Here is a 13,070-nt window from a genome sequence, read left to right on the forward strand (position 1 = left end):
CCAGACGCAACCCAAATCCTTTTCCACCAGCATTCCGGTACGGCCCCGAGACTTTCACGTACCGGACGACACAGAACTACAAACCGGATACGGGAAAAAGACGACGCCACGTGGACAGAAATGAGGACGTCTGGTACAGAAGGCCCGTTAGGCAGCTGTCTATCATCCGACGGGGGGTAGCACATGACAATCACGAGAGGGCCCACTCGAATGTCTGTCTTCACTGACCCCACGCGGTCAGAGAAAATGAGGAAAAAAAAAAAGAAAAAAGTCTCCACGCGTATCTGAATTAAATGCCACCCGGCCCAGGGCCCACTCATTACCCTCATCGCAGATTCTCAGATCTACATACGGGCCCACCACCTACCTCTTCATTAGCTGGTCCTCGGACTTGATTGCACAGCTGCAGCTCACGCCATTCCATTCAATCAAAAGTTTTTTTTTTCCGTTCTAGGCATTTTGATGGGTCCTCAAGTACCAGTAGATCCCAGGTGGGGCCTCGATTATCAGACTAGGCCCCAGTCTCCGGTTACATCAATCCCTTCAAATTTGTTCTACCATCGTACCAGTTTAAAATCCTCTTTCGGAAGTGATTAAGATTTAAGAAAGCAAATTACCCAAAAAAAAAACATCTAATCCTTTATAGAAGTGATTAAGATTCAAGATAGCAAGTCCGTGATAATTGTGATAGAATGAATGACCCGGATCCGGATCCATGGCTTGGGTTTTCTGTACTGGGTTGGTATTAGGTGAGGTGTCATTGACCCTTTTTAGATTAAAATGACCGAGGAGAAAAGAATACAAGAGGAGTTAGGTATGTGGATGGCTTAAGATTGAAAAAGAGTGGACTTGTAGTGAAATTGCTGCACTAGATCATGGTCCATGATGCTGCTGTGGGGGACCCAAAACTGAGTGTGGGCTATCCTCTTCCAGCTAAGGGAAGACCAAACTCCAGGCTGAGGATAAGAGAAAGTGAGAGGGACCAAGTTGATGGAGGAGAGCATTAACTCCAAAATGGCCCTTATCTTCCATACCCACTGTGGTCCCCTTAATGGTGTTCACTGCCCTTTTTTTACACTTTCCACCTCTGGTGGGTGTTGGACCCCTCTCCTCTCTTCCTCGTGTCAAAGGCTATGATTGCTTTGACCATGTAAAAAATTCAATGGGAACTTTGTCCAAAATAAACTCATAAGATGGAACATGAGTAGCAGCATAGGAATCACATTCAGATCAGCTTGCTGCTCTCTCTGGTTAATGCCCACATAATGCCAAGCCTCCCACAGAGTCTGTATTTCCATCATGAAATGTTAGAAGCTTCTGTGTGAAAAGATTGATGGGAAGGGATATCTGGGCATTTTCTTCAACCTGCCATTTGAGCGTGGAGAGCAATTGGCTCATGGAAGCTCCACTGCTTCTCATTCATGGACAAGCATCTGCAATTACTCCCCTTCTGGGCAGACAGCTTTCAGACAAGCCCTGTAAGCACTAACAGAGGAAGAGATGAGCTTGGCTCTAGAAAATGCTCAAAAAGAGGTTGCTTTAGATGGCCAGCCCTCGTGGACCCTCTCTCCCCATCGTTTCCGGGTTTTCCAAATTTTGCTTCAATCAGATCAAAATCTGGAATTAGTGCGACGAATCTTCCGTCAGGAAGTTGCATTATTTGAACTGAGCCTGTTAATGCTTCTGCCTGCAGTGAACCGAAGTTGCTCTCTGTCGTTTTTATTGCACTAAATATTTTGATCATTCCATGATGTCATGAACATCTATCTGTTTTAGCTATTCTTGTGATCAATTATGCATCATTTTTTTTTTATTCTGGCAGACTCGCTATCATGGAATTAGATCAGATAAGCAATACCCATCAAAAATCAATATTTCCTTTAAGATTCAGTATAAATTCAAACATGTTCTCTCCCAGAGAGGCATCTGCAGGGATGGGTGCAATAGCGATCTTCAGCAAATTAATGACGAAATGTGTGACTTCTTCTCAGTTTTTCCCCTTTTGGCGTTCACTTAGCACTGTTCTTCACTCCCCAGGAGCTCAAAACCAGACATTCTGTACTTCAGTGGTGTGAAAATTCTTTAATTACCCCTTCTTTCGTTCTGGTTTTCTACAGAGTAAAAACACAATCTCGATCGTCTTCCTCGGTTTATCTATGCCTCAATGTTGTCCCTTTTTTTTTTTCTCTGTCAGTTATCCCAGATAACCACGCGTGAAGGGTTGGTGGAACATTGCTTTAAATTCCATTTAATTTTGTTATGCATGCAACTGCAACTACAACTAGTCCTTTTAAAAAGAAGCGCAAATCACAGACGTTTGATGGATCAGTGCAAGCTCATGAAGAAAAAGAATCCCTCAATTCAAGTATGCAGATCATAGCAAATCATTGAGGCGACACTAAATCTAAAATTTCATTCAAAGCTCAAAAAAAATAAAAATTTCTTGGTGGGTTTGAACCATTGGAATCTCAAACTCACATGGAAACTCGATCTTCTACGAGTTTCTCAGAACACATAAAACGATGCAGTGGTTCTGCTTATGCAGTGAAACCGAACTAGAAAACCCATATGCTGCCGGAGCTTCTCTTCTTCTCTCTCTCTCTCTCTCTCTCTCTTTCTCTGAGACATTACAAAGAAACGAAACTCCACTCACTCACATGGCGATGTGCCCATAAAGCCAGGCAACTCAATCCCACCGTTGCCTTCTCTAATCCAAACCGTCCTGTTCCGGATTAAACTAGAAACTTTACTCATTTGATCGACCTCGAGTCTTGATTCTAGACTTGCACTCCATCGTCTTCGATAGTCGAGAAATACAGATCGCAGTCATGGCTTGGTTTAACCGCAAACGGTCGCCCGACGAAAAGTCAACTTTTCCTCACTCTGATTTTGTTTCGGATTTAGAAAAAACGGAAGAGGTCAGCGTCTCTCATTGAGGCTCTCTGTTGCTAGATTCCTGTATCTTCGTTTTTTTTAAAAAAAATCGCGAGAAGACGGGAAGATGAAGCCTTTTTGGCCTACTATAGAATAAGCCAGGTCTGACCAGGGTTAATCGATGTGATGGGCCCACGGGCCGACTCTTTTTGGTTCACGAAAATGTTCTGACCCCCTTTTTCTTTACCGGTTCATATGGTAGTGACTACCAGTTCCTTACCCGAGAAATTAGTCAAGAATGGACAACGGTAAATAAATCGGCTCACACGAGAAGGAAGGAGTATTATTTTGGGGATTATCCGATTAAACCGGTTCAGTTCTCAGAACCGGCCAGTAATAAACAATCACCTGCCGACCAGAAGTGATCCCGGAGGGGCCGAACCGCTGAGAAAGCTAGGCAATCGCGGACTCGTTCCCCGCTCGGATCCCGAGTCAGGCAGGCCATAAGCGCAAAGTCACCCGTTGTTTTGAATTTTTATAAGCACGACGACATCCGAGTCGCCAATATTTTTTTTATTTTTATCCCCCTAGACAGGAAAAGCCTAAACGAGTCTGCAATCCTGTCCCGATGAAAACACGGACTCGGTGGCGCCTCCGTCGATGCAGGTGGCGGCTCTCGGGACTCGCCAAAAGGCCCACCGAGACCGGCCGACGCGCCTTATCTCTCTACCTCACAAACTACTCTTTATGTTTCGTCTACCTGACATCACTCGGCTGTCACAATGTATCGAATTCCAATCACCCTCTTTTGCTTGGGAAAAAAGCAGCGGCTGATTATACTTAGGGACCGGTCATCATTAAGCCGATATTGCAGAGATTAAAGAAGCTTAATTAAAAAATAAAAGTGGGCTCCTGAAGAAGATTACAAGTTAACTATTCAGAATGGATGAGGCGTGACAGAAATTATAGCTTCAAAGGGAGGGAAAAAGGGTGGTGGGGATCGGAGAAAGAAGAGCTATCAATAGCTTCTGCTTTCTGCTCATATTAAACCTTAAGCTAATCAACATCTTATAATGCCTCCACCTTTCTTTCTGCCTTCTGTTGCCTTTACTTCCTCTTTTCAACTTCTGCAAATTAGAATCTTCACAAACCCTCTCAACGATATCTTATAGCCACCTCAAGTTGTTCTTAGAATGAAATAAGTAACAGAGCGTATCTATCAGTAGAGATGGCAGGGGTAGGCTTCCGGCATCTCTGAATTAAGCTTCTGGTTACGTTAGCCAAGATATTTCAGCAAAAACGATCACTCCACATAAGAGGATGGGACCTTGGGGAGGTGACAGTAGGATTGGTCATGTCATAATTAAGCTAAGCATGAAATAATTGCAAGTTGCACACATGCATTACACAAGAACATGAGTTTCATTGAAGAAGGGAGGAGGAGTAAGAGTGTTGGAGTGAATGAGAGTCGCTTCCATGAGTGGGAGGGTATCGAGTATCGAGTATCGAATGCACACCCACTCACTCATCCAAAAGGCATTTCCCGTCTCACTGTGATGTCGATTCAAGCTTCCACGCCCCCACCCTGGAAAAGAGATTCCCCAACGGCGTCAAAGCCTTAAACTAGTCGTAAACTAGTGAATTTAAATAACTTCTTTTTCGCGACAGTCGGGAGTGAGAGAGAGTAAAAGACATAAAAGAGCAGCAGCTGTTGGTGGCGTTGTTGTTAAAAGAGGGAGAGCGAGTGAGAGAAGGGGTGGGAACGGAGATGCTTTTGGTGTTTATTGGGAGGCTATCAAAGGAAAGAGAGAAAAAGGGGCCGTGTGTAGCGGGAGAAAGGAACATATGCCGAATATTTCCCTAGTGGCGCTTCGGAGTCAAAATCTGCTCATTAATCATTACGCTTGCACTAAACCAGGTGATTTGCTGAAAAGATCAGCTGGGAGAGAGAGACGACTGACTGCTTCATTGAATTGAACTCGGAGAGAGAGAGTTGAATAGAGGACGGAGGACGACTTACAGTAGAGAATCAAAAGAAGGGAAGGGATCGGGTTAGTGGGTCGGGGCTGAACCGCATCGAGCCGACAAATCCCTTTCCAACCGGGGCGGGGGAAACTTCGCCTTCGATTTTTAATTAATTAACATAAACCAAAACCACAAAAAAAGGTCGAGGATCACTGGTCTAGTCATCGCAGGCCCGGCCACGAATTTAATCCGTAAAAAAAAGCGTGAAGCTGAACCACAGCTTTAGTACCGTTACTAAAACGTTGTAACCCAGTCCGGTTCATAACCTCGTAATCTTAATTATGGTTACAAAGCGTGCTTAATTGCTTTTTATCCTGGGAGGGTCAAAAGGAGAAACCCTTCTCCCAGCTGGCTTTTTCCCCTTGATCGAGTGGCGTTGGACCCCACCGCCGTCTCCCGGCATCCCGCGTCGTCGGCGGCCGTGGGCGTGGGCTTGTTTACTTTAATAGCGTGCGACGAGTGGCGGGCCCCGCAGCCGTGGCGTAAGCCGACCGCTCGAAGCTTCGCCGATGTTGGTAACACAGTTGGGTTTCTGTCTCTGATCCGGCATTTTTAAGTAATTAATCTTTAACCCGGTCGCGACTTTGGCTGACCCAGTGATCCGACCCACCAGATGACACGGCGAGTTAAATTGCTAATTACATTTAAAAGTAAAACAAAACAAAAATTAAATGAAGGGTACTTGTTATGTCTAAACTCGGAAATTAAATTCCGAGGGAATTATTTGATTGGGATTTGGATCTGAGCCAATTTAAAAAGGGCAGAGAGCGCCCGGTAGCAGATTACTGAGGGAGAAGTTAAAGAACCTCTGCCAAGAGAGATAAGACTGAGAGAGAAGGAGAGAGGCTTCTTCTCTTCCTTTTCATTCCGTTTGCAGGAGAACAGATTTCCGGACTGGTATTTTGTCGTTGCCGTTTGTAGGTTACGACGGATTTTCCACCTATAAAAGCCGATCAGATCGACGTCCTTTTCACCAGATCTCCATTCTTTACAGAAGCAGAGAGTAGCAAGGGGGGAAAGCCGCTCATAAAGGAAGAAAGAAGGGGAATTTTTCAGAAGAGAGGTAGTGTTACGGCGGTGCTCAGTGAGGGAGCTCACTCGCTATCTCTCTCTCTGTCTGCTGGCTTCTGCTGTCCTCTGAGAGCTTCCGTGAAGGACTCGCTCGGCAACTCGGTTTTCGAGAGCTGCGCATTTAAGACCTTTTCGGCCTAGTGGAGACTGAGAGATTCGGTAATAATACAGGCATTTAAAGTGGTCTTCCAGGCCTTAGAAATCGGCGTGAAGGATTCTCCAAACACCTGTTAATTCGCTTAGTTCTCCACTCGTCGAATTTCAGCTCGCTGACCTCCTTCTCTCCGTCTAAAAAGACAAGGTAGAGATAGGATCGGACCCATTTGTAGAGAGAGAGTAACGCTCGCAATCCTCCCAGCGTAAAAAGCAGCGGATTTTGGATACGTGCGACAAATCTTGAGTCTATAAGGTGAGAACTTTGGAAAGGTTGGGGTCAGATCTCTGGAAATCGCAGTGGATGCGGGTTTTGTGATATTGTGAAGACTGGCTGTTTGGATCTGAGTTTTCGCTTTCGATTCCTGGGAGCCGGACTTTGTCTTACTGGCTGTTTCGTTTTTCTGTTTTTGCAGATTTTGACGTTTGAAGATGTTGCCACAAAAGCAAGCGGAGGAGGCGATCGTCCCGAGCTTTAACGAGACGGAGCACGATGGAAAGGAGGAAGAACGGGAAGAACATTCGGGCTTTAGCATGAAAAACTTCCTTTGGCATGGAGGCTCCGTTTATGACGCCTGGTTTAGCTGCGCATCGAATCAAGTGAGCAAAATTCATTTTTGAAGAGAGGGAGAGAGAGACATTGTTTTATGAAGCTAGGTAACAGTGTTTTAGTTACTGTAATTATCAATCTTCTGTTCTGATCCGTTTTTTTGTTTGATTTGCTTCTTCATTTACAGGTCGCTCAGGTTCTGTTGACGCTGCCTTACTCCTTCTCCCAGCTTGGAATGCTGTCCGGGATTCTGTTGCAGTTGTTTTACGGTCTTTTGGGAAGCTGGACTGCGTATCTCATAAGCGTGCTCTATGTAGAGTATAGAAGCCGAAAAGAGAAGGAAAACGTTAGCTTCAAGAACCACGTCATTCAGGTTTAGTCTCGTCCTCTCCTTCACCGATCCCTTGAAAATCCTTCAATGGAGTCAAAAAATATTTTCCCCTATCACTATTTTTTGACATGTGTAAACTTCACTCCACTCGAGAGGCCGAGAGAGAGGACGAGATTCAGAAGATGAACCTCAATTTCTTTTACCATCATCCGTTGCTTGCTCGCTGTAAAAGCTGTTAAATGAGAAGACGATTGCTGTCATTTAGAGAAGTGGGAGATTTTTCTTCTGATCTGACCGTCAGAAGAGACCTATGAGAGAATTAAAAAAAAAAAATCTTTCTAACTGAATCCAGAACCACTTTTAATTAATGGGATGTCCGGAAAAAAAAACATACGAAAACTAAAAATTCTGAATTTGTTCTGGATTGCAGTGGTTCGAAGTTCTGGACGGACTGTTAGGCCCTTACTGGAAGGCAGCCGGGCTCGCCTTCAACTGCACTTTTCTCCTCTTTGGCTCCGTTATCCAACTAATCGCTTGCGCCAGGTGCATAATATGGCAAATTTTTCTTCGGTTACTTGCTGTTTAAATTTGAAGAGGCAATGAACGGATTTCTGCCATTATTGCCGGTCTCTCATCCTTACCCTTCTGATTTCTTCAGTAATATCTACTACATAAACGACCGACTGGACAAGCGTACATGGACGTACATCTTCGGAGCCTGTTGCGCCACCACCGTCTTCATACCTTCCTTCCACAATTACCGTATTTGGTCTTTCCTCGGTCTCGGAATGACCACATACACCGCCTGGTATTTGACGATTGCAGCTCTCGTCCACGGCCAGGTACCCCATTTTAATTCAAAAAACATTACTACATTCGGCTGCTTCCTTCCATTAATTGCTGTTTTAACATTCAGCTTGTTTGTCCTTCGTTCTTGATTTTTGTTCTCCCTAAGTTCCTTAAACCAGAAAATAAATAGACGGCGCCGCATTTGTAGCCTGTGTACTAATGAGGAAAATCGCGTTCTGTTTCTTCTCTTCGTTCCCGTTACAGGACGAAGGCGTTGCTCACACGGCCCCCACTAAGGCGGTTCTCTATTTCACCGGCGCGACCAACATCCTCTACACTTTCGGCGGCCATGCTGTCACTGTGTAAGAGTTTCCTTTCTTTTGCTCTCCTTCTTCAGAGTTCTTCACTTCTTCTTCTTCCATACTGCAATTAATCCATCATTACCATGGATAAAGAAAAAAATCTTATTAGCTGCTCTTGGATTACAGCACTTGCTGGCTTTTTACTTGATTACAGCGCTCGTGTCGCTTGCAGCTTTTGTTCCCCTGTAGTGGTTCATCGTCCATTTTTAATTTCAGTTGATGAAACCAACCTTACCCTCTCAGAATTGTTTTACTCTTTTACCCTTTGATCATGATTGTCGGAACGCTGACCTGACGGAGCTTGGTCCGGGCTCTCAGGGAAATCATGCACGCGATGTGGAAGCCGCAGAAGTTCAAGTACATCTACCTTCTCGCGACGCTGTACGTCTTCACTCTGACTCTACCGTCGGCATCGGCGGTCTACTGGGCCTTCGGCGATCAGCTCCTCAACCACTCCAACGCCTTCTCCCTCCTTCCCAAGTCCGCCTGGCGCGACGCCGCCGTCATCCTCATGCTCATCCACCAGGTCCGCCTTCTCAACTCCTTCACTTTTTCCTCTTATTTCTCAGCATAGGAATCTGATTTTCGGTTTCCGTAACGATGTTTAATTCAGTTCATCACCTTCGGATTCGCCTGCACGCCGCTGTACTTCGTGTGGGAGAAAGTGATCGGGGTTCATGACACGAAGAGCATCTGCCTAAGAGCGGTATCGAGGCTGCCGGTTGTCATCCCGATTTGGTTTCTGGCCATCATTTTCCCCTTTTTCGGTCCGATTAATTCCGCCGTCGGGGCGCTCTTGGTCAGCTTCACCGTCTACATCATCCCATCGCTCGCACATATACTCACTTACAGGAAGGCCTCTGCCAGACAGGTAATAAAATAAATACTCCACATCAGTACTCACCAAAACGCCCTTCCCGTTCTCCATATGCCGACAGAGCACAAAGCTTCCAGTTGCCGGAGAGGGTTTTGGTTTTTTGTGCTTTAGGGAAAAAAGGACAGTTTAATCTCTTCTCGTCCAAATTGTTAAAAAGTTTTTGATCCGTCTGGTTTCGCTCTTGTTGTCTTCCTCACTCCTTAAAAGCTCAAAACCGTCAAGTTTCTTCCTGACGTATTTTCTCCATTCTCTCCTTCGTCAACCAATTCAAAACTGGAAATTCACCAGGCGAACCTCCATTCCCTGAAATTGTTAGAAATGGCGATTTCTGTAATGCGACGGAATCCGGATCCGGGTTACGTCACGCTTCATATTGTCCGGATGTCCTCTCTTGTCTATTTCTGAAAAGTGGAGGGTAGTTTCGGCTTTTAGTTTCTGTCCAAGTAACGAGTCCGTGTCCTGTCATTTGTCAACATGTTCCTGTCGGACATACCCTTCAAAATATGTCCGATTCCTCTCCGTGAAATGACTCCGAGTTTTAACGATTTTACCCTAAGGTGGGAAGTCCTATGAACCTTTCTGTCTTTTAATCGGGAAAGGACCGAAAGGTTCTCGCCTTCTGCCTAAATTCCCTCCTGGATAAAGTTCCCAATAGTTTTTGTTTCAGTTATGGGACCCGGAAGTGGCATCCTTTTGGATAATAGGACACGTGGACTTTAAAACAGGTGGGCCTCCCGTACACGTGAGTGTCACGAGAGGCTCACTAGACGCCCATCCCCGCATTCAATACTGCGAGCCGTTGGGACGTTTCTTTCATGTTTTTTTGTTACACCCAATAATTTAGGACAAGACCCGCCTGGCGCGAGTCGCGACAGCGCGTGAAATGAGTCTTGACTCAGTAACCCACCGGAACTTTTGCTGGTGTTTGACAGAATGCCGCTGAGAAGCCCCCGTTCTTCCTCCCGAGCTGGACGGCGATGTACGTGGTGAACGCTTTCATCGTGGTGTGGGTCTTAGTGGTGGGGTTCGGCTTCGGCGGGTGGGCCAGCATGACCAACTTCGTGAGGCAGGTGGACACGTTCGGACTCTTCGCCAAGTGCTACCAGTGCGCCAAACCCGGTGCCCCGCCCGCCCCGCATCACTAAGTCGCCGGCAACATCAACAACCACAACTCAACTACGGCTTCGGTACCGGCATCAGATTGTACTATAAACGACGCGAAGGGGGAGGCGCCGCCGCCGCCGCCAGTTCTCTCCGCTTACGGCTGTTTGCTTTTTCGTTAATCTCTTGTTCCCTTGAAGCAAGCCATGGTGTTAAAAAAAAAAAAAAAAAAAAAAAAAAAAAAATGGGGATTAGTGTTATTAAATTAAAAATATTTCAGGGTGTTTTTTTGTGAAAGAAATCTTTAAAGGGGGTTTTTTATATTTTTGTGTGTTTTTAATTTTCAATTCCCCTCCCGGGCGTGTGATAGTGATCAATTAATTAGAATCACGCACTTTTCTTGAAGTCTTATCGGATACGCGAGGAACAAAATGTAGATGAGTGGTGTGGTGGGCCCGTCAGCTTTGTCACGATAATGGCTTTAACGTAAATAGCTTTTGTGGAAGACCGTTTGACTGGATTCAAAAGAGGATGTGACTCGACTCTTTAAACTTCGTCACTTCGTCCACTGTTTCATTTTCTGCACATGAGATGCTTTGCGAAAATGGGACAAAGAGATTAGCCCTGAAATCTACCCACTTGGGCATGAATCTCCATGTGATAGTTTTGAAAGAAAGAGCGTTTAGAATGATTTGATTTAAGTATGTTAACCCATTAAATCAGAATCTGGAGCCTGATAGTTAAAAGTAGCCACAAGCTCGGATGCCAATCATCGTTGACTTGGATATCACTGCTGTCAGTATGAAGCAAAGGAAGTTTTCAGTGTTTCTCCTGTAGTTAAACTGCAACCGTGTTAATGGGAAATTGGGAATTGAAGAGGAAACCTGGTCGAGAACAGGAGTTTTTCCTGGCCCTATAACAGCAGGAAAACGAGACCGTTTTGTTTTTTTTTCTTCTTTAATCTCATTCCATACTCAAGGTTTTAACCAAAAACATTTGACAGATTGAGGGTGTGTGCAGATTCACTGAAATCACAGAGATCGAAATCTTTATGGCCAGCGATCCTTTTTTTTCTTTATTTTACAAAAAAAGAGATGAACAAATGAAGCCATTTGCAGATACCCTTGGAAAGAAAGACCTGACAGTATATGAATGGCCAACAGCCAGTCTATCATGGTTGCTGCGTCTTTATTTTAACTGTGAGAAACCAATGGAATCTCAGGCTCCTCTTCTCCGGTCAAAATGCTTTAATATTTGTTAAATCGAACAACATGTGAAGCCATTTCAAAGACCACTTTTGGAAATGTGTGTTTGTGAGCCACAAAACACATGTAGAGTCTCAATGAAGCAAGAAGAAATTGGGTTCCGAAGTAATCATTTATGTTATGCATGTGACACATGTGGAAGCTGATTCACCTAATCGGTTCTTCCTTCCTGTGGGTGGACAAATTCCCCGCAGAGGAAAAAATTAGCTCAGAGTTGCAGGAAACAGATCATCTGGAACATTAAACGTCTCATTCATGGTGGATTCTTCTTCATTTAATATCAACCGTTTGCAGTTTTTTTTTTAAAGTATTTCCACTTGCAGGAGTTTCTGAGAACAGTGGGGATCGTCCATGTGGTAACAGTGTTTAAGGTTTTACGCATCCAAAGAAGAGGAAAGCAGCTTATTGTCCGGCTAGATGATCTCCAACATGTGCCATGTGAATGCTACACTCAGGCTTCAAACGACAGTGGCAGTTTTTAACACATTCAAGTGTTCGAGTAAAATACTTTCAGAAACTGATTTGAGCCGGTGATCCTTCGTCACTTTGATTGAGGATCACCTGTTCCCAGACCTATTCCCAAAATGTGCTCTCTTAATTACCAACTTCAACAATTGTCTTTATAAATTGCAGAAGTATGCATGAAATGATGTATAAGAACTGTTGAAATATATTTGAGATCTGATTGGCGAATGGGATCTATTCCTATTTACGGAACCAATCAGCTAAACATGTTTGAGCATTTTGCTAAAATTCTATTTCAACGAATCCCTACTCATGAACCGAGACATCTCTGGATATTCTGTCGGAGGAAATTTTACACCACTTTGCTCAAAAGCATGCAATTGCTAGTTAATTTCGTGAAGGATTTCTTTTATATCAAACCTTCTCCAAAAAGTTGAAGCCACTCACTGAAATCTATCATGAGTTTTCCAGTAAGTTGCTTCCAGTTCCTTAGTGGGATTACGCATTAGGAGGATTGGAGGTGTGTGTAGTCATGGTGGGGAGCAGTGATCCCAACCATCTTGCAGTTTCTCAGGAGAATATTTTAATTTCTTAATGCAGTAGTGACACCATAGAATTTGAGGAGGGAAGTACCGTCTTCTTCGTGAAACTTTTAGCCTACATCAGCACTTCCAATCGATATATTGAGACGTTAGAATTGAAAAATCAAGTTCGAAGAGATTTCGGTCTGCCATACTAAGCATTTTAGTGATTAAACGTATGAAAAGATAAAAGGGAAGGCGTCATCAAGCTCGAAAACCATTATCTCAAGCAGCAGCATCCACATCATGTTGGGAAAAAAATGGTGGGATGCGGATCAAAGCTGTGCATGACCCGCCAAAGGATTTGCATTTTATCCTCCTACAGCAGCGACCTTCGAGTCAAAATGTTTAGATAATGCCAAAGCGATTGTCTCGGTGATGAAATGAATCAATGATGTTAACAGAATCAGACGAGGAACGCAACCAGAAGGATTCACCTATCCTCAGATTCAGAATAAAACCCACGGCCGCCGTTCGAAGCGTGGGACCCTCCCTGCAATCCGGCTGCTTCTATTTTTAAAACGGAAAAGAATTCGAGAAGGAAAAACGCATCGTCTTTCGCTTCCTTCGTGCTTTTGGATGAGAGGAGAAAAGGAAACGATCGGTTTAGAAAGGCAATCAATGCG

General features: G+C 44.5%; 1 protein-coding gene across 1 annotated transcript; it reads left to right on the forward strand.

The window, feature by feature from the left end:
* Window positions 1-5,701: 5,701 nt before the first annotated feature.
* LOC137937209 (auxin transporter-like protein 2) lies at window positions 5,702-10,532 on the forward strand. The gene is made up of 9 exons (XM_068782299.1): window positions 5,702-6,379; window positions 6,540-6,723; window positions 6,861-7,046; window positions 7,435-7,547; window positions 7,663-7,846; window positions 8,058-8,155; window positions 8,474-8,681; window positions 8,769-9,026; window positions 9,965-10,532. The coding sequence occupies exons 2-9, from the start codon at window positions 6,556-6,558 to the stop codon at window positions 10,175-10,177; spliced, it is 1,428 nt and encodes a 475-aa protein (XP_068638400.1). The 5' UTR covers window positions 5,702-6,379; window positions 6,540-6,555; the 3' UTR covers window positions 10,178-10,532.
* The last annotated feature ends 2,538 nt before the right edge of the window (window positions 10,533-13,070 follow it).

This window comes from Aristolochia californica, unplaced genomic scaffold (assembly GCF_029961685.1).
Source record: "Aristolochia californica isolate CCGP_79_NKW_82.1479 unplaced genomic scaffold, dmAriCali1.0.hap1 SCAF_10, whole genome shotgun sequence".
In the NCBI taxonomy this organism is placed as follows: domain Eukaryota; kingdom Viridiplantae; phylum Streptophyta; class Magnoliopsida; order Piperales; family Aristolochiaceae; genus Aristolochia; species Aristolochia californica.